Below are 22,791 nucleotides of genomic sequence, written 5' to 3' on the forward strand. Positions count from 1 at the left end.
GGTGCTTTTTCTTATGCATACCATTACAAGGGTATTTACATCTGGGGGAGCGGGGGGATGGGCGCTTTTCCAGCATTCCTGGGACATTCATCCTGTGCTCTAGTCATTAGATAGTGTAATATTTTGATATATGTTTTTGTATTATTTATGACAATTAAAGTTTGTTTTATAAATCATTGCTCTGAATTGCTCTCCTTTTGGCATAAGCTATATTAAGTTCTGTATATTCGCATGTACTAATGATTTATACAGTTTGTTTAAAGCATAGTTCCCATTTAACTAATGATCATAGGAAACAGGGTAAAAGCGAACCAAGTCTTATTCTGATTTTCAGGAGGCAATATGGACAACAACATTGTCGTTCATTGTACGGTATAAGTGATAATGCACATTTACTCTTGGGGTCAGTCCAACTACTATACAGCAATATCAGATTTATACACTTTTTTTTAAATGTTTTGCTACTTTTGCTTTTAACTGAGAACTATTTTCGCAACAAATTACTTGTTTTGCACTGCCATAGTCAGACAGTTATAATTTGAGCTGAGTGGGAGCTTGCTTTTTTTGCAGGATGGGGAGAAGTTTTGCATGATACAATTTCTCTTGACTAACAACTTTCAAATCACTTATTACTAAACTTTTTGTATTATTAGTAGGATGAAAAAAAGCATTTTTTTAATTTTTATTTTATTTGCTTTACAGGTAAGATATTGTGAAAGACTTATGATATGGATGGTTCCAGGTGTTGATTTATTGCTCACTTTTTATTTTAAATTAAAAAAAAAAAAACATTTTGACATTTTTTCCTTCTCTTTTACTTAGTATTGCGAAGGGGCTTGAGCACTGAATAGATGGATCACTGTTCTAATACTTATATACTGCAACATATTACACCTGTCAGCTGCACACTGTCAGGGAACCTGCTACACACAATTTATGGCATGGTCTAAGGGCCTATCTTACCTAGCAGATCTAGAGGTTCCTGATTGACATCCAATTGCCATGACAACCATCAGCCCCCAAGATCACATTGCAGGGGTACTGAGAAAGCTAAAGAAGGAGCTCCTTCCCTCTTGCAACCATCTAGATGCAGCGGATGCTACAGACAATGGCATCTAGAGAGATCCTCAGCTGGGAACGTTGGGTGCACAGTCACCGGCTGTAGTCACAAGAGATCAGCTGTATTAAACTCTCACATTGATCACAACAGGCTTAAAAAATTATTTTGTAACAGGGTTTCATTAAAAGTGTTTTATTATCTGCTTTATATTAGCCATTGCATTGTCTACTGCTGGCTGCAAAATGAGTTAACTGAGAATCTACCAGTGAGCTTGTTCTGGAGGGAGAGTTTGTAACTCTGGGTAGGGGCAAATTACAGTATTTTCAGTCTGAGTGAGATACAACAAAACATTGGATTGAACTCGGACCAATGTTACTCTATGGGGCCCTGCACAGGTCTGATTTTTTCCTCAGACAGATATTGTCCACAGAAGAAGAAAAAAAAAATCACAGCATGTGCGATTTGCATCAAATAGTTGGATCACATTCAGCCATGGAAGTCAATGAATCCATGGAAAACATCAGACAGCACTCGGATGACTTCTGAGTGCAGTCCAATTTTCATGGACTGACAAAATGGAGAAGATGGAGAATTTTATTCCCCATCTTTTTCAAGTTCAAGAAAATCGGATCACACTGATCAAACTCTGATCAGATGATTAGCAATGACACACCACATCAAAGCTTAATTTACAGGGAAACAAAGACTATTAAGAGCCAAAAAAAGTGCACAAGTTTTAAAGAATCTCAAATGCAGCAAAAATTCTGATGCAGTTTTTTTTTGGGCAAGGGGAATTTTTTCACATCACAGAATGCTCTGGGAATCAAAGGTTTCCTGGATCCTGGAGGTTTCATACAAATCATTTCTATTGAACAAAAGCCACTAACAAATAAAATATATTTGCAAAAACTGAGTTAAATAATATGCAATAAGAACGATAAATAGAATAACTTCCTTTTAATGCAGCATACACAACCCTATTTTCAATGTTTTTTTATTGATTGTGTTTTTATTTGTTTTTTAAAACTAAAACAAATATAGACAGAAAACTATAAATACAGTATTCATACAGAAAAAGGATAAAAAAAAAATCAAGACCAAAGGTTTAAAGGGGTTGTCCACTGCCTGCACAACCGTTTTAAGTGAACTAGTCCCAGCGCTTTTCAGCACTGTCAGCGGAAGGTCTCCTGGGTTTCACGTAGGACTGTTATGCCACTTGAGCCGTGCAGCCAATCAGTGATCACTTCTGCTTCCCTTGAAAAAACGTCACACAAGCACAGCAGCCAAATAGCAGCTTCCGATTGGCTACAGGCTTCATGTGGTTTAACAGTGTTGACATCGCTGGGGAGGCAGGAGGGAGAGTATGGGGGTTTTTTGTATTAAAGAGGACTACTACATTTATAAATGGGTTTTTTTTAGGTAGTGGTCTAGTAGTGGTAGTCTAGGTGTGACACTACAGTCACACGTCTAGTTAGAATGTGGCCGCAATAGGCATACTTGTAGTCATATGATTGTCTGCTCTCAGTGAATCCGGAGACTTTGATGCCCAGCATGAATAACCCCTTTACAGATAAGTATATCCATCTGAATTCATGTCCATGTATCACAATAATGAGAGTGGCAACTATCCCTGACCGATGCTCAGCTGATAGATATAAGCTGACACTTCACTGATTTCTACCGCACCCGAATATGGTAGAGTGATGGAATAAATATACTTACTTTAATTGCCAATTCGGTTCTTCCACAGTCACAAGCCTTTGAGGCAATTTCTGAATAAGAAATCCCGGCGGTGTCACCAAGTTTCTGATTAATGGCCTGGGCTACTTCTTCATCTGATTTCTCTTTCTGTTGGACCTAAACAAAAAAACTATGTAAAATCTACAAACACAGAGACATAGAAATGAAAAAATCCATCTATAAAGTTTTAGAAATACAATACCTTGTAACATGCCCAGTGAGCTAAAATACGACTCACTCCTTGAAATTCTGGAATCTTTAGGTGCTCACAAATTTTTACAGCAAGAGGATAAAGCCTTCTCAGAACTAACCTGTGTGGAGGCAAATACAGAGTCTATATGGTTATGGCAGGCCACAATATTTGCCCAATAGACCATTTTATTAAAGAAGCAAGATTTGAAATATATCATATATACATTTTGTATTTGTATTGAGTATTAGGAGGTCATTAAAGTGATTTTGTCATTAGGATTAAATACTCTAAACTAATCCATGTGTAGAATGCTTTAATGCTGATTAAATCCACACCTTCATTGTAGAGTTGAGCGGATTTATTTTCAGGAATCCAGTCAATCGGACAAGAAAGAAAACCCTGGCTGCTGTACAGGAGGCTCACGAGTCTCTTACCTTAAAGGATTTCCAGCACAGCCTTTGATTGGCCAGCCAGCCATGACATCATCATTGAGGCATGAAGCACAGGTGATGTCACACCAGCCTGGCCAATCAAAAGCTGCATCAGGGATCTCGAAAAGTAAGATATTTGCGATCCTCCCGTACAGCGACCAGAGACTACTGACTGGACTTTTGGCCTGGAATCCTACAAATTGATCTGCCCAACTCTACTTCCTTGCAGAAAACTGTATTGATCTTTTAGAGAAGAGTTAACTCTATATACCAATGAACAGCCAATTTATTGGGGTGGGACAATGCATTTGTAGCTCTGCTCCCTCTCCCTATTTTTCGCCTGTGTTCTGCCTCCTGTTGCTGACTGAGGGTACGTGCCCACGATCAGGAATTGCTGCGGTTTTCACACTGCGTATTTATGCAGCGTCAAAACTGCAAGGGCCAGAGGTTACCGCATAGATTATGGCATTTCTAGAAAGCCCACGTCCACTGTGCGTCTATGTGCACCTGCGGATCACCCGCGGAAACTGACATGTGGCGCGGCTTTCAGGACTCTAGTCTCCACAACAGAAATTTAATCAATATTGAATGCGGTAAATCCTCACGGTTCAATGAACACCTGTTGATTTACCTGCATTCAGAAGAACACAGTGAAAATAATAGCCTGACAGGTCTCTCTTATTTCAGGTACCTGCTGTCTGTACTAATGTAATGACCAGGCCGATCGTTCCCTGCTAGCCACCCCCACACGGTGTCCGCAGCCAAAGGAATGATGACACACACCGGTCTCGGGGATAACAGTTGCTTTTACTTCAGCAGGAACGGCAATTAGAACAAATAAGGAACAGTCTCTCATGGGTAGTTCACACTTAGGCTACTTTCACACTAGCGTTAACTGCAAACCGTCACAAAAACGTCTTTTTGCCGAAAAAACGGATGCGTCAAAAAAGTGCAAAATGTATGCAACGCATACAGCATTTCGGCGGATCCGTCTATTTGGGGATGTCTGGCCAATTAGCTAAAAAAAATCCTGTTTCTGAGCATGCTCAGTAGAAAAAAACGTATTGCAGCGCTGCATTGCGTCGTACGACATGTCTCGACGCATCCGTCGCTCATAGACTTTCATTGTAGCCAAAGACGCATGCCGATGGATGCGCCGAGACACGTTTTTTTGTCGGAGCCAAAAAACGTTGCAATCTACGTTTTTCCAGACGACGTGTTGCCTAATTTCGACGCATCCGTCGAAAGATGTATACCGACGTATGCAAATCCGTCGCAATGCGTCGCCAAAACAAGTCTATGGGGAAAAAACGCATCCAGCAAAATATTTTGCTGGATGCGTTTTTTCTGCAAAACGACGCATTTTAACGTATTGCAGTTAACGCTAGTGTGAAAGTAGCCTTAGATGCTGAGATGTGATTGGGGTCTGGAGCTTTGAGCACTGGACAGAGTCTTTAGGTAGTTTACAGAAGCAGCAATGAGAGGTTACAGACCTGTACTCGGGGTTAACTCCACAGTATGTTAAGGCACGTGCCCAAGTACTTATAGGTGAATGTAAAAACTGAGGTAAATCCAGTCAGAAAGACTTTAGACTGACGTCTGTACAGGTTAGAGAGGGAACCCCGGCTCTCAGGCCTGCAGGAGATCTTTCAGTGAAAACAGCCTCCATGTGTGTTCTGCTCTCCCTGAGGGCATCCCTTAGACTAAAGAACATTCTAGACTTGCCTTGAAAACTGCTCCTCCTATTGACCATGTGACTAGGAGCTAGCACATAGGACACCAGATTACATCTCAGATCCTTACAAAACAATCATTATGAGTCATTGTACACTTCCACCATTAGCTGAACCCAGAACACAGCAAATGAGAAATGCATTGCATGTAAAATAGAGGTGACTAGAAATGGAGAATTACAGCTCAGAAAGTCTGGGGATAATGTAGAGGGGCAGTTAGAGAGTGAGCTGTAGTGTACAGAAGCTACTCACAATACAGGATTACTTAAAGGACAGAAACACTCTGGACTGGGTTACTACACTTACTTGTATATCTCTTGCATGTGCAGTAAGGTCCTGGCGATGGGGAGATGTCACAATCCATTTTTGGATTTGTGGCACCTCTGGTTCCAGTCAGTTTAAAACTTTTTTCCTTTTGGACCATCGGGGGTTAATGTGTTTTTCCCCCCACTGGTAATCTGGTGTTACTGCAGTGCTGCTGGGTCAGCTGATGCAGGTGGCAACCACTCCCACCATCCTTTAAAAGGTCACCTGATGAATCAGCTGACTGTTGGGGATAGAGCAATCTTCAGTGACCAAGTCGGAGTGAGGAGCTCTCTGGGTGCAGTGATGCTTCTGCTGGGTTCATTATCCTGGTGCTTTTATTCTGCTGTGTGGTGCTTTGCAGGAGAGAAACCTAAGTGTTTATTTCATCGTCCGTTTCGTGTTTGTCACTATCCCCGCCCATGTGCTAATATCTGCAGTGGTGAGGCTAGTGCCCGTCGCCAGCCAGTGCACTAGCCAGGGCAGAGTTAGGTGACAGTTAGAGACAAAGTATCCTGACGGCGGTGGGGGGAAGGACCTGCATAGGGCGTTAGGGGAGTGCAGAGACAGGCTCAGGTTTGAGCTCAGGTGGTGACCATTCCCTCATTCCCTATTGGTAGGGCCTTCCTCTCCGCTATACCATCCCCGTTGTATGTGTATTGTGCAGTTAGCGGACCGACCACCTGTTGGGTCGAGACACACCGTGACAGGAGATCTTTGTAGGGAAAAAATAGCTGAAATAAAGGTGACCTGTCAGAGAAAGGAGGCAGACAATGTGCGGGGAATAGCCCCCCGAGGAAGCCCACGCGAAACGCACGTTGGGGCTGCACTACTCAGGCTGTAGCAGTTGAGACCATGGGTAAGGACTTTTTTGACACCCCTAGCAATATGAAACTGTCTTAAAGTGATATATACTTACTATTGGCTGAGTACTATTGTTACTGAATTGGCTATTTTATAGCTTCTTAAATTTGACTAGCAGCACTTTACATTGGAATATTACCCTTTTGGATATACTATTTAGAAGCTGCAATTATTTATTATATTCAGTACTTTGACATCTTTTTTCAGCGGTATTGTTATCAAATGAGATAGTGTTTTATTAAGTGTGGGATTGTTATCCTATGTCCACCCATCCACTTCAATATATGCTGCTCCTGGGTTTTATACCTGTTTAGTCATTAATTCCACTCTGTCTATTTTTGACTTTCTGTTGGCTACTTTGTAATGTCTACCTGTATTTTTTAATAAATTATTACTGGGATTTTATTTCTTTCTTTTGTATCATATGACTATTTGAGAGTGTCCTGAGCTAATATAGCACCCCTATCATGCAAATTAAGGGGAACAAATGATTTGAGAGATGTTTTCTGCTCTGAAGTTCGTGTTTTTAATGTGCGGGGAATAGGAAGAGTGGCAGGATAACTACAAATGCATTGTCCCACCCCTGATCTGGCTGCTCATAATATGCATACAATTTCAATGATGGGTTTCTTTAAAACGGCAAAACCAATTTCTACCAACAAGTTAAGTGTTTATTCCGCATTAAAGCACCTTTACATACGTGCCATTAGTTTGCGGTATGAAATTCTGATAAATATTGATGAAGAGAACATGTTAATGGTAAAACACACTGAACATTTGACTTGTGGGCTACAAGTCCATCATTAAAATTATTCAATTTATGAATAATGATTATTTTGTTTATTGTATTATTGTTTATAACTAAATAATCCAAACATATTGGTTTATACTTTCTAAAAAAACACTTTTACATGGCAGCATTTTGGTCAGTATTTTACATTAGTATTTTGCATGTCAAAAAGAAAAACAAAAAAAACAAAATGCTTCCAATATGCTTTGTACCTCATAGTTACTCATAGTTTAAAAGTATACAAATAGTGAGGCCAAATACTGATCATGCCATATTACCTCAACCCAAGTTTGTATGCCTCAACTCCAGGTACAGCTATTGTTTGCAATTTACCTTTGGAGTCCATATTATCAAAGATAATGTGCAGCAGGAATGCCCCACTATGTCAACTTGATGGCGCTGCATATGTTAACACCTTATTAAAAATCATCATTCGTGATGGGGTTGAGATTTGCAGACCACTGATGCTAAGAATATATTGTGCTTGGAAACATACAGAATCATGACAACATATTCCTTGAAACATTACAGTGGCATGAAAAGGTTTGGACACCCCTAGTCAAAATTACTGTTGCCATGAACAGCTCAGCAAGTTGAACATAAAATGATCTCTAAAAAGCCTAACGTCAAAGATGACATTTTTCCTTTTTATTTTAGGCAAATAAAAAAAAAATATTGTCATTTTTACATTTTAAAAATGACAAAAAGGAAAATGGGCTGATGCAAAAGTTTGGGCACCCTTGCAGATTTGTGTGCTCAGATCTTTCTGACCAAGGTTTCAGAACTTAATTAGTCTGTTAGGTCTATGGTTTGTTGACTATCATCGTTAAAAGAAATATATAAAAAAAAAAAACACAGGTGATGCAAATTTTCCAGCTTCATAAAATCCCAGCCTCCTCTACCATTGTGCCAAAAAATGCAGCCATGAGTTATTTTAAGCAGCTGACTAGCACTCTGAAAATGAAAATGGTGGAGGCCCACAAAGCAGGGGAATGCTATAAGAAAATAGCAAAGCGTTTTCAAGTTTCCCTTTCCTCAGTCGAAATGTAATTAAGAAAACACAGTTAACAGAAACAGTGGAGGTCAAGATAAGGTCTGGAAGACCAAACAAAATTTTAGTGAGGATTCAGTGAGGATTTCATAGGATTGCTACAGAGGCAAATCAAAACCCCTTATTGACTGCAAAAAACCTTCAGAAACATTTAGTAGACTATGTGATTGTGGTACATTGTTGTACTGTTCAGAGATACCCGATCAAATATGGCCTTCATGGAAGAGTCATCAGAAGTAAACCTCTCCAACATCCTCACCATAAAATTCAGCGTCAGTAGTATGCAAAAGAACATCTCAATAAGCCTGATGTATTTTGGAAACAAGTTCTGTGGACTAATGAGATTAACATAGAACTTTTTTTGCCACAATGATCAAAAGTATGTGTGGAGAAAAAAAGAAGGAAAACTGGATTCAATAAAATTTCAACAAATTCTTGATGCAAATATAACACCACCTGTAAAAAAAAGCTGAGTTTGGAAAGAGGATAGCTTCTACAAATGGATAATAGACTATCTCAAAAGCAGCAAGCCGGAGGTTTTACAATGGCCCTCACAGTCCCCCTGATCTGAGCATCATTGAAGATCTGTGGCTACACAGCAGTGCATGCAAGTTGACCCTGGAACCTCGCAGAACTGGAAGAATTTTCCAAAGGAAAAATTGATGAAAATCCCTGAAACAAGAATTGAAAAACTCTTGGTTGGCCACAGAAAGCATTTACAAGCTGTTTTACTTGCAAAAATGGGTGTTACTAAGTACTAACCAAGCAGGGTGCCCAAACCATTTTCCTTTTTGTCACTTTTAAAATGTAAAAGATGAAACTATTTATATATATGTATATATGTATATATATATATATATATATATATATATATATATACACACACTAGATGGTGGCCCGATTCTAACGCATCGGTTATTATAGAATATGCATGTCCACGTAGTATATTGTCCAGCCACGTAGTATATTGCCCAGTTACATAGTACCGTATATTGCCCAGTTACATAGTACCGTATATTGCCCAGTTACATAGTATATTGCCCATTTACGTAGTATATTGCCCAGCCACGTAGTATACAGCAGAGCCACGTAGTATATTGCCCATTTACGTAGTATATTGCCCAGCCACGTAATATACAGCACAGAGCCACGTAGTATATTGTCCAGCCACGTAGTATACAGCACAGAGCCACGTAGTATATTGCACAGCAACGTAGTATATTGTCCAGCCACGTAGTATAGAGCACAGAGCCACGTAGTATATTGCACAGCGACGTAGTATATTGTCCAGCCTTGTAGTATACAGCACAGAGCCACGTAGTATATTGCCCAGTGACGTAGTATATTACCGAGCCACGTATGTCACAGGTTAAAAAAATAAAAAATAAACATACTCACCTAACGATACGAGGCCCCTTGTAGTGTAACATACTCACCATTCTGGTCGCTGCTCCTCAGCGTCCCGTCTCTCCGCCTCCTGGGATCCAACGGCGCTGTGGAGATGGGCGCGCAGCTGCCGCCATCTTGCGTTCCCAGGATGCTTTGCGAAATTACCCATATGACTTAGCGGTCTCGCGAGACCGCTAGGTCTTCTGGGTAATTTCGCAAAGCATCGCAGGGAAAGGAAGATGGTGGCAGGCGAGAGCGCCTCAGCGGACAACGGAGGGTGAGTATAGCAGGTTTTTTGTTTTTTTTACTATTTTTAACATTACTTTTTATTACTATTGATGCCGCATAGGCAGCATCAATAGTAAAAGGTTGGGGACACACAGGGTTAATAGCGGCGGTAACGGAATGCGTTACCCGCGGCCTAACGTGGTCCGTTACCACCGGCATTAACCCTGTGTTAGCGGTGACCGTAGGGGAGTATGGAGCAGGCGCCGGCGACACTGACTGCGGGGAGCGGAGCACCGGGGACACTGACTGCGGGGAGTATGGAGCGGCCATTTTCTTCCGGACTGTGCCAGTCGCTGATTGGTCGTGGCTGTTTTGCGGCGACCAATCAGCGACTTGGATTTCCATGATAGACAGAGGCCACGACCAATGAATATCCGTGACAGACCGACAGACAGGACAGACGGAAGTACCCCTTAGACAATTATATATATATACATATACGAGGGGCGATCCAAAAGTAATGATAATCGGTTATTTCTATTGCACACAGAAATTAAAATAAAATGTTTTCTTCTCTCTTAGGTACCCACTAGTCCAGGAAAAAAAAATTACTTAAATAGACCTCGATTCCCGGGAGCTACATTCATTTGAATATGAACTGCCGAGGAGTGAACATCAAAATGGAAAAAAACGAGCTCAGAGCTGTCATCAAATACCTCTGCTTGAAAAAAATGACTACCAAAGACATACACAGCGACTTCGTGGAAACATTGGGGGACTCTTCTCCTCCATATTCCACAGTTGCACACTGGGCCAAGGAATTTAAGCTGGGAAGAACATCGACGGAAAATGAACATCGTGAAGGACGCCCATCCACGTCCCTCAATGAAGAAAACGTGAAAAAAGTTGAAGAAGTTGTATTGGCAGATCGAAGAGTGACTATCAGGCATGTAGCTGAGGTCACAGGGATCTCATATGGCAGTATTCAAAGAATCCTTGCAAAAGAATTGCATATGAGAAAGGTCTCCGCGTGTTGGGTGCCAAAAATGTTAACCGACGAACAAAAGAAGAAACGAGTTGACATTTCAATAGCAAATCTCGAAAAGTTCCAAGCAGACAAGGAAAATTTTTTGTCACGTTTTTTGACCATGGACGAGACCTGGATCCACCACTTTGATCCCTAAACAACAATCGATGACATGGAAACGAGCCGACGAACCGATGCAGAAGAAATTCAAAGTGTCAAGCTCAGCAGGGAAGGTTATGGCGTCCGTTTTTTGGGATGCTGAAGGAATTATTATGGTGGACTATTTGGAGAAGGGAGCAACTATTACGGGCTGCTACTACGCAGAACAAATAAGAAGATTGCGGGAGGCTATCAAGGAGAAAAGGCGCGGCAAACTGCGGGCTGGAGTGTTGTTTCACCAAGATAACGCGCCGGCTCACAAAGCTGCTGTTGCCATGGCTACCATTCAAGAAGCGGGCTTTGAACTGGTGGAACACCCCCCCCTATTCACCAGATCTAGCCCCCAGTGACTTCTTTCTCTTTCCTCGGCTCAAGGAACACCTCCGGGGCAAGAAATTTGACGACAATAGCGACGTGATAACCGCTGTTGGGGATTTTTTTGAGGGTCAATATCAAGAATTTTTTTCGAAGGGAATTCTAAGTTTAGAAAAGAGATGGACTAAATGTATAGACTTGTTAGGAGACTATGTAGAAAAATAAATTTATTTTTTGACTATATTCATTGTGTTTAGTATTGATTATCATTACTTTTGGATCGCCCCTCGTACACACACACACCATGTTCCAAATTATTATGCAAATGACATTTTTCTCTGATTTTCCTAAATGGTCGGGTCAAATGACAGTCAGTCTAATAAAAGTCATCACCCGTTAGATTATACATCAAATTTTATAAAAGCTCAAAATGCACTGTTCCAAATTATTAGGTACAGTAGAATTTCTAAACATTTACTATGTATTAAAGAACTGAAAATGCTCATTTGCGGAATTTGCAGCATTGGGAGGTCACATTTACTGAACAAAAAAGCTATTTAACTCGAAAACCTCCTAACAGGCCAAGTTACATGTTAACATAGGAACTCTTCTTTGATATCACCTTCACAGTTCTTGCATCCATTGAACTTGGGAGTTTTTGGAGAGTTTATGCTTGTATTTCTTTGCATGAAGTCACAATAGCCTCCCAGAGCCGCTGTTTTGATGTGAACTGCCTCCCACCCTCATAGATCTTTTGCTTGATGATACTCCAAAGGTTCTCTATAGTGTTGAGGCCAGGGGAAGATGGTCACCACACTATGAGTTTATCTCCTTTTATGTCCATAGCAGCCAATGACTCAGAGGTATTCTTTGCAGCATGAGATGGTGCATTGTCATGCATGAAGATGATTTTGCTCCTGAAGGCACGTTTCTGCTTTTTATACCATGGAAGAAAGTTGTCAGTCAGAAACTCTATATACTTGGCAGAAGTCAATTTCACACCTTCAGGAACCTTAAAGGGCCCTACCAGCTTTTTCTCCATGATTCCGGCCCAAAACATACCTCCTCCACCTCCTTGCTGACGTCGCAGCCTTGTTGGACATGGTGGCCATCCACCAACCATCCACTACTCCATCCATCTGGACCATCTAGGGTTGATTGACACTCATCAGTAAACAAGACTGTTTGAAAATTAGTCTTCATGTATGTCTGGGCCCACTGAATCCATTTCTGCTTCTGAACACTGTTTAGGGGTGGCCGAATAGTAGGATTATGAACCAATACAAGCCTTTGAAGGATCCTACACCTTGAGGTTCGAGGGACTCCAGAGGCACCAGCAGCTTCAAGTAACTGTTTGTTGGTTTGTAATGGCTTTTAAGCAGCTGCTCTCTTAATCCAATGAATTTGCCTGGCAAAAACCTTCCTCATTATGCCTTTATCAGCACGAACACGTCTGTGCTCAGATTCAGCCACAAATCTCTTAACAGAACGATGGTCACGCTTAAGTTTTCGGGAAATATCTAATGCTTTCATCCCTTGACCAAGGCATTGCACTATTTGATGCTTTTCAGCAGCAGAGAGATCCTTTTTCTTTCCCATGTTACTTGAAAACTGGGGCCTGCTTAATAATGTGGAACACCATTTTTAAGTAGTTTTCCTTTAATTAGAATCACCTGGAAAACTAATCACATGTGTTTAAGATTGATTTCAGTGATCCATTGAGCGCTGAGACACAATACCATCCATGAGTTTATTTGAAAAACAAAACAATGAAATCTTTATGACAATTGAATCCAATTTGCATAATAATTTGGAACACAGTGTGTGTGTGTATATATATATATATATATATATATATATATATATACACACACATATATATACAAACACACACAATGCTCAAAAAAATTAAGGGAACACTTAAACAACGGAATATAACTCCAAGTAAATCAAACTTCTGTGAAATCAAACTGTCCACTTAGGAAGCAACACTGTTTGGCAATCGATTTCACATGATGTTGTGCAAATGGAATAGACAACAGATGGAAATTATTGGCAATCATCAAGGCACACTCAATAAAGGAGTGGTTCTGCAGGTGGGGACCACAGACCACATCTCAGTACCAATGCTTTCTGGCTGATGTTTGGTCACTTGGTTGTGCTTTCACACTCGTGGTAGCATGAGGCGGACTCTACAACCCATACAAGTGGCTCAGGTAGTGCAGCACATCCAAGATGGCACATCAATGCAAACTGTGGCAAGAAGGTTTGCTGTGTCTGTCAGCGTAGTGTCCAGAGGCTGGAGGCGCTACCAGGAGACAGACCAGTACACCAGGAGACGTGGAGGGGGCTGTAGGAGGGCAGGAACCCAGCAGCAGGACCGCTACCTCAGCCTTTGTGCAAGGAGGAACAGGAGGAGCACTGCCAGAGCTCTGAAAAATGACCTCCAGCAGGCCACAAATGGTTAGAAACTGACTCCATGAGGGTGGTCCGAGTGCCCAACGTCCAAAGTTGGGGGTTGTGCTCACAGCCCAACATCATGCAGGACGCTTGGCAATTGCCTCCATGAGGGTGGTCCGAGTGCCCAACGTCCAAAGTTGGGGGTTGTGCTCACAGCCCAACATCATGCAGGGCGCTTGGCAATTGCCACAGAACACCAGGATTGGCAAATTCACCACTGTCGCACTGTGCTCTTCACAGACGAAAGCAGGTTCACACTGAGCACATGTGACAGTCTGGAGACGCCGTGGAGAGTGATCTGCTGCCTGCAACATCCTTCAGCATGACCGGTTTTGGCAGTGGGCCAGTAATGGTGTGGGGATGGCATTTCTTTGGAGGGCCACACAGCCCTCCATGTGCTCGCCAGAGTTAGCCTGACAACTGCGATTAGGTACCAAAATGAGATCCTCAGACCCCATGTGAGACCATATGCTGGTGCGGTTGGCCCAGCTTTCCTCCTAATGCAGGCCAACACCAGACCTCATGTGGCTGGAGTGTGTCAGCAGTTCCTGCAAGATGAAGGCATTGAAGCTATGGACTGGTCCACCCATTCCCCAGACAAGAATCCGATTGAACATATCTGGGACTTCAAGTCTCGCACCATCCACCAACGTCACGTTGCACCACAGACTGTCCAGGAGTTGGCAGATACGTTAGTCCAGGTCTGGGAGGAGATCCCTCAAGAGACCATTCGTTGCCTCATTAGGAGCATGTCCAGGTGTTATAGGGAGGTCATAAAGGCAAGTGGAGGCAACACACACTACTGAGCATCATTTCCTTGTCTTGAGGCATTCCCACTCAAGTTGGATCAGCCTTTAACTTCATTTTCCACTTTGATTTTGAGCATAATTCCAACTCCAGACCTCCGTGGGATATTAGTTGTGATTTATGTTGATCATTGTTTTATTGCTCTCAACACATTCCAATATGTAATGAAAAAAGATTTACAACTGGAATATTTTATTTAGTGACTAGCTGAAGAGCCCGGCGTTGCCTGGGCATAGTAAATATCTGTGGTTAGTTATAGCACCTCACTTCTCTTATTTTCCCATCACGCCTCTCATTTTCCCAATCACATCTTTCATTTTCCCCCTCACACCTCTCATTTTCTCCCTCACTCCTCTCATTCCCCCCTAACACTTGTCATTTCAACCTCACATCTGTCATTTTCTGATCACTCCACTATTTTTCCTCACTCCTCTCATTTTGCACTCACACCTTTTAATTTTCACCTCACACCTCTCATTTTCACCTCATCACCTCAGTATATACATGTTTGTCATCTCCCTTATATATAGTATACATCTGTATGTCATCTCCCCTGTATATATAGTATATACCTGCTGTGTGTCATCTCCCCTATATATAGTATATACCTGAATGTCATCTCCTTCTATATATAGTATATACCTGTATGTCATCTCCTCCTGTATATAGTATATACCTGTGTGTCATCTCCCCTGTATATAGTATATATCTGTGTGTCATCTCCTCCTGTATTTAGTATATACCTGCATGTCATCTTCTATATATAGCATATACCTGTATGTCATCTCCTCCTGTATAAAGTATATACCTGTAGGTCATCTGCTCCTGTATATAGTATATACCTGTGTGTCATCTCCTCCTGTATATAGTATATACCTGTATGTCATCTCCTCCTGTATATATATGTACCTGTATGTCATCTCCTCCTCTATATAGTATATACCTGTGTGTCATCTCTCCTGTATATAGTATATATCTGTGTGTCATCTCCCCTGTATATAGTATATACCTGTGTGTCATCTCCTCCTGTATTAGACCTTGTTCACATGTTATTTGCTCAATATTTTTACCTCAGTATTTGTAAGCTAAATTGGCAGCCTGATAAATCCCCAGCCAAGAGGAAGCCCTCCCCCTGGCAGTATATATTAGCTCACACATACACATAATAGACAGGTCATGTGACTGACAGCTGCCGTATTTCCTATATGGTACATTTGTTGTAGTTTGTCTGCTTATTAATCAGATTTTTATTTTTGAAGGATAATACCAGACTTGTGTGTGTTTTAGGGCGAGTTTCGTTTGTCAAGTTGTGTGTGTTGAGTTGCGTGTGGCGATATGCATGTAGCGACTTTTGTGAGATGAGTTTTGTGTGGCAACATGCGTGTAGCAACTTTTTGTGTGTCGAGTTGCATGTGACAGGTTGGTGTAGCAAGTTGTGTGCAACAAGTTTTGCGCATGGCGAGTTTTGCGCATGGCGAGTTTTATGTGTGGTGCCTTTTGAGTATGTGCAAGTTTTGTGTTAGGCAACTTTTGTGCATGTGGCAATTTTTCCGCATGTGCAAGTTTTGCGTGTGGCGAGTTTTCCATGAGGTGAGTTTTGCACTTGAGGCGAGTTTTGCAAGAGCCTAGTTTTTGCATGTGGCGAGTTCTGCGCGTGGCGAGTTTTGAGCGGCGACTTTTGTATTTCGACTTTTATGTGGCGAGGTTGGTGTATTTGTGGTGAAATGTGTGCTGAGGGTAATATGAGTTCAAGCACGTTGTAGTGTGTGGCGCATTTTGTGTGTGTGTTCATATCCCCGTGTGTGGTGAGTATCCCATGTCCGGGCCCCACCTTTGCAACTGTACGGTATATACTCTTTGACGCCATCGCTCTTGTTCTTTAAGTCCCCCTTGTTCACATCTGGCAGCTGTCAATTTGCCTCCTACACTTTTCCTTTCATTTTTTCCCATTATGTAGATAGGGGAAAACTTGTTTGGTGAATTGGAAAGCACGGGGTTAAAATTTCACCTCACAACATAGCCTATGACGCTCTCGGGGTCCAGACGTGTGACTGTGCAAAGTTTTGTGGCTGTAGATGCGACGGTGCAGATGCCAATCCCGGACATACATACATACACACACACACACACACACACATTCAGCTTTATATATTAGACTAGCTGAAGAGCCCGGCGTTGCCTGGGCATAGTAAATATCTGTGGTTAGTTATAGCACCTCACTTCTCTTATTTTCCCATCACGCCTCATTTTCCCAATCACATCTTTCATTTTCCCCCTCGCATCTCTCATTTTCTCCCTCACACCTCTCATTTTCTCCCTCACTCCTCTCATTCCCCCCTAACACTTGTCATTTCGACCTCACATGTCATTTTCCAATCACTCCACTATTTTCCCTCACTCCTCTCATTTTGCACTCACACCTTTTCATTTTCACCTCACACCTCTCATTTTCACCTCAGTATATACATGTTTGTCATCTCCCTTATATATAGTATACACCTGTATGTCATCTCATGTATATAGTATATACCTGTATGTCATCTCCCCTGTATATAGTATATACCTGCTGTGTGTCATCTCCCCTGTATATAGTATATACCTGTATGTCATCTCCTCCTATATATAGTATATACCTGTGTGTCATCTCCCCTGCATATAGTATATATCTGTGTGTAATCTCCTCCTGTATATAGTATATACCTGTATGTCATCTTCTATATATAGCATATACCTGTATGTCATCTCCTCCTGTATATAGTATATACCTGTGTGTCATTTCCTCCTGTATACATTTTATACCTGTATGTCATCTCCTCCTGTAGATAGTATGTACCTGTATGTCATCTCCTCCTCTATATAGAATATACCTGTGTGTCATCTCCCCTGTATATAGTATATACCTGTGTGTCATCTCCTCCTGTATTAGACCTCATTCACACTTTATTTGCTCAGTATTTTTACCTCAGTATTTGTAAGCTAAATTGGCAGCCTGATAAATCCCCAGCCAACAGGAAGCCCTCCCCCTGGCAGTATATATTAGCTCACACATACAGTACACATAATAGACAGGTCATGTGACTGACAGCTGTCGTATTTCCTATATGGTACATTTGTTGTAGTTTGTCTGCTTATTAATCAGATTTTTATTTTTGAAGGATAATACCAGACTTGTGTGTGTTTTAGGGCGAGTTTCGTTTGTCAAGTTGTGTGTGTTGAGTTGCGTGTGGCGACATGCATGTAGCGACTTTTGTGAGATGAGTTTTGTGTGGCAACATGCGTGTAGCAACTTTTTGTGTGTCGAGTTGCATGTGACAGGTTAGTGTAGCAAGTTGTGTGCAAGTTTTGCGCATGGCGAGTTTTGCACGTGGCGAGTTTTATGTGTGGTGCCTTCTGAGTATGTGCAAGTTTTGTGTGAGACAACTTTTGCATGTGTTGCAACTTTTGTGCATGTGGCAATTTTTGCGCGTGTGCAAGTTCTCCATGAGGTGAGTTTTGCACTTGTGGCGATTTTTGCGTGAGCCTAGTTTTTGCATGTGGCGAGTTTTGCGCGTGGCGAGTTTTGAGCGGCGACTTTTGTTTCGACTTTTATGTGGCGAGGTTGGTGTATGTGTGGTGAAATGTGTGCTGAGGGTGGTATATGTGTTCAAGCACGTGGTAGTGTGTGGCGCATTTTGTGTGTGTGTTCATATCCCCATGTGTGGTGAGTATCTCATGTCGGGGCCCCACCTTAGCAACTGATCGGTATATACTCTTTGGCGCCATCGCTCTCATTCCTTAAGTCCCCCTTGTTCACATCTGGCAGCTGTCAATTTGCCTCCAACACTTTTCCTTTCACTTTTCCCCATTATGTAGATAGGGGAAAAATAGTTTGGTGAATTGGAAAGCGCGGAGTTAAAATTTCACCTCACAACATAGCCTATGACGCTCTCGGGGTCCAGACCTGTGACTGTGCAAAATTTTGTGGCTGTAGCTGCGACGCCTCCAACACTTTTCCTTTCACTTTTTTCCCCATTATGTAGATAGGGGCAAAATTGTTTGGTGAATTGGAACGCGCGGGGTTAAAATTTCGCCTCACAACATAGCCTATGACGCTCTCGGGGTTACTGTGCAAAATTTTGTGGCTGTAGCTGCGACGGTGCAGATGCCAATCCCGGACATACATACACACACACATACACACATTCAGCTTTATATATTAGATATCAAGGATGTGGGATTTTAGTGTTCCCTTTATTTTTTGAGCAGTATAATATATATATATATATATATATATATATATATATATATATATATATATATATATTTTTTTTTTTTTTTGTCTAAGGGTCACTTCCGTCTTTTTGTCTGTCTTTCTGTCACAGATATTCATTGGTCGCGGCCTCTGTCTGTCATGGAATCCAAGTCGCTGATTGGTCTCGTCAGCTGCCTGTCATGGCTGCCGCGACCAATCAGCGACGGCCGAAGTCTGATTAGTCCCTCCCTACTCCCCTGCAGTCAGTGCCCGGCGCCCGCTCCATACTCCCCGCAGTCACCGCTCACACAGGGTTAATGCCAGCGGTAACGGACCACGTTATGCCGCGTGTCACACACTCCTTTACCACCGCTATTAACCCTGTGTGACCAAGATTTTACTATTGATGCTGCCTAAGCAAGGATGGTATGCGACAAGGACCTGCCATGACGTCACGGTCATGTGACCGCGACCTCATCACAGGTCCTGTGCGCCTACGCGAGAAGGACCTGCCATGACGTCACGGTCATGTGACCGCGACGTCATCACGGGTCCTGCGCTACCAACCCTAGGACCGGAAGCTGCCGAGTGCACCGCACACAGTCAACATGACTACAAGGGCTCCCTCGGAAGGTGAGTATATGTTTATTTTTTAACCCGTGACATACGTGGCTGGGCAATATACTACGTGACTGGCCAATATACTACGTAACTGGGCAATATACTACGTGGCTCTGTGCTGTATACTACGTCACTGGGCAATATACTACGAAACTGGGCAATATACTACGTGGCTGGGCAATATACTACGTCGCTGGGCCATATACTACGTGGCTGGGCAATATACTACGTGACTGGGCAATATACAACGTCGCCGGGCAATATACTACGTGGACATGCATATTCTAGAATACCCGATGCGTTAGAATCGGGCAACCATCTAGTATATATATATATATATATATATATATATATATATATATATATATGCCGCTTTTTTGTCCCACTGTATATGTCATTATGAACACTAATAGTATGTAAAATTAAAAAAAAAAAGATACTAGGAATGGTTACTCACTGCTTGATAAAGGCTCAGATGGAGCTGAAACGTCGCCCGGCTACGTGGGTCGATTAAACCTTCCACATTTCACTTAAACTATGGAGTGCTGCCTCTTTTTTGAGTGTCTGTAAACTTGCTGCAATCGCTGGACTGGTTGCTTGAGGCCCTGCACCTGAAGATAAGTACTAGAGTTGTGCTGTTCCTTTTTTTTCTACTATATATATATATATATATATATATATATACATATATATACATATATACACACACTGGGCATGCTCCTATATACTCGAGTATAAGCCGACCAGAGTATAAGCCGACCCCCTCATTTTGCCACAAAAAACTGGGAAAACTTAATGACTCGAGTATAAGCCTAGGTTGGAAAATGCAGCAGCTACCGGTAAATGTCAAAAGTAATAAAAGATACCAATAAAAGTAAAATTAATTGAGACATCAGTAGGTTAAGTGTTTTTGAATATCCATATTGGATCAGGAGCTCCATATAATGCTCCATAAAGTTTATGATGGCCACATAAGATGCTCCATATTAAAATATGCCCCATATAATCTGGCATAAAGGTTAACAATAGCCCCATAAGTTGCTCCATAAACACATTTGCCCAATATAATGCTCCACAAATGTTAATTATGGCCCCATAAGATGCTCCATAAAGATATTTGTGCCATATAGTGCTGCACAAACGTTAATTATGGCCCCATAAGATGCTCCATAAAGATATTTGCTCCATATAGTGCTGCACAAACGTTGATTATGGCCCCATAAAGTTTATGATGGGCCCCATAAGATGCTCCATAAAGACACTTGCCCCATATAATGCTCCACAAACGTTGATTATGGCCCCATAAGATGCTCCATACAGACACTTGCCCCATTTGCTGTTGCTGTGATAAAAAAAAAAAAAATCAAATACTCCCCTCTCGTCGCTCAGGCGCCCGGCAATATTCACCTGACTTTGTTCTGGCGCCGCTCCATCTTCAGCGTCTTCTGCACTGACGTTCAGGCAGAGGGCGCGCACTAACCACATCACCGCGCCCTCTGACCTGAGCGTCACTGCAGAAGACACTGAAGACGGAGCGGCGCCGGAACGAGGAGCAGGTGAATATCGAGCAACGCTCCCCTCCCCGTTATACTCACCTGTTCCTGGCGCGGTGCAGTCCCTGCTTCCCCGGCGCCGCAGCTTCTTCCTGTATGGAGCGGTCACCGTTACCGCTCATTACAGTAATGAATATGCGGCTCCACCCCTATGGGAGGTGGAGCAGCATATTCATTACTGTAATGAGCGGTACCATGTGACTGCTCAGTACAGGAAGAAGCTACCGGTGCCGGGGATCCAGGGACCGCGCCAGGAGCAGGTGAGTATAATTAGACAGCCTCCCCGCTCCCCCTCCCCTGCCGACCCCTGGGTATGACTCAAGTATAAGCCAAGCGGGGGACTTTCAACCCCAAAAAATGGGCTGAAAACCTCAGCTTATTCTCGAGTATATACGGTATATCCCTTTTGTAGATCATTTCATCTTCAACTCGCTTATCTGTTCACAATAACAGTAATTTTGACCCGGGGTGCCCACACTTTTACATGCCATTGTATGTGCTATGCTAGCTAAGGCAATACTAATCATCACTTCACAAGTACCACTAGCTTGCAATGTTAAAATGTGAACATCATGGATTTTTGTTGCATATACCAAATTATAGCAGCATATCTTCACATACCTATATTTGCTGTACCTATCTATAGCAAATTCAGTGGGAGAAATAAGTATTTGATCCCTTGCTGATTTTGTAAGTTATTGACAGACATTTGGTATTTCTTCCATTTTCTTACTATTGTTCCAACAGTTCTCCTTCTGACCCAGCGTCTTACATATGGTTTTGTAGCCCATTCCAGCTTTGCGCAGGTCTATGATCTTGTCCCTCACATCCTTATAAAGCTCTTTGGTCTTGCTCATGTTGTAGAGCAGTGTTCCCCAACTCCGGTCCTCAAGAGCCACCAACAGGTCATGTTTTCAGGATTTCCTTTGTATTGCACAGGTGATGGAATTATTGCCTGTGCAGGTGATGCAATTATCACCTGTGCAATACTAAGGAAATCCTGAAAACATGACCTGTTGGTAGCTCTTGAGGACCGTAGTTGGGGAACACTGTTGTAGAGGTTAGAGTCTTAACTCTTAATGGCTGGTAGGGAATCAAATACTTATTTCTCACTGGAAAATGTAAATAAATATATATCATTTATACAATGTAATTTTCCGGATTTTATTTTTGATATTCTATCTCCCAATGTTAAAATTAACCTACCCTTAAAATTATAGACTGTTCATGTCTTTGTCAGTGGCAAACTTACAAAATCAGCAAGGGAACAAATACTTGTTTCTCCCACTGTATATACCAACTAACACATGAATAGCACTGAATAAAATAATACCTGTCTAGAAGGACTGGAACAGTGAGTTGTTTATATCTGCAGGATTGTAAAGGATAATGAAAGAATTTCCCCAATTTATCACCATTACCTATCAAATACCAGCCTTACAAAATTCACCAAAAATTCATGTTGTCATTAAAGGGGTTGTCCACTACTAGGACAACCTTCTTCTTTATCAAAATGCCTATATAACATAATAAAGCCTATACTTCCCGTGGTGTTGGCACACGTTCTCCCAGGGGATCTCGTACGGTTGTTGTGGCACGAGATGCCGACACCCAATCAGAACTGGCGTCACTGTCTCTGCCTTCGGACAAAGTGAACATGAAGAGGAAGTGGAGCTGCAGATGATCCTTGGCTTCCTCTTCATGTTCGGTTTTTCCGAAGGCTGACACAGTGATGCTGTGGGAACCAGGGATTCAAGCTTCAGGAGGCTAATTTGCATATTCCAGGTGCCTTCTGGGAGAAGCGAAGTCTCCCTAAGCTAGAAGATCGTTGGGTAC

At 42.1% G+C, this 22,791-nt stretch overlaps 1 protein-coding gene across 1 annotated transcript in view; it reads right to left on the reverse strand.

The window, feature by feature from the left end:
- VPS16 (VPS16 core subunit of CORVET and HOPS complexes) overlaps window positions 1-22,791 on the reverse strand; it is a 412,925-nt gene that overhangs the window by 126,273 nt on the left and 263,861 nt on the right. Inside the window, exons 14-16 of the mRNA XM_069733839.1 lie at window positions 22,289-22,324; window positions 3,003-3,111; window positions 2,783-2,917 (exon numbers count right to left, since the gene is read on the reverse strand). Coding sequence (XP_069589940.1) covers window positions 2,783-2,917; window positions 3,003-3,111; window positions 22,289-22,324 — 280 coding nt within the window. The remainder of the gene's footprint in view (window positions 1-2,782; window positions 2,918-3,002; window positions 3,112-22,288; window positions 22,325-22,791) is intronic.

Source organism: Ranitomeya imitator, chromosome 7 (assembly GCF_032444005.1).
Source record: "Ranitomeya imitator isolate aRanImi1 chromosome 7, aRanImi1.pri, whole genome shotgun sequence".
Lineage (NCBI taxonomy): Eukaryota > Metazoa > Chordata > Amphibia > Anura > Dendrobatidae > Ranitomeya > Ranitomeya imitator.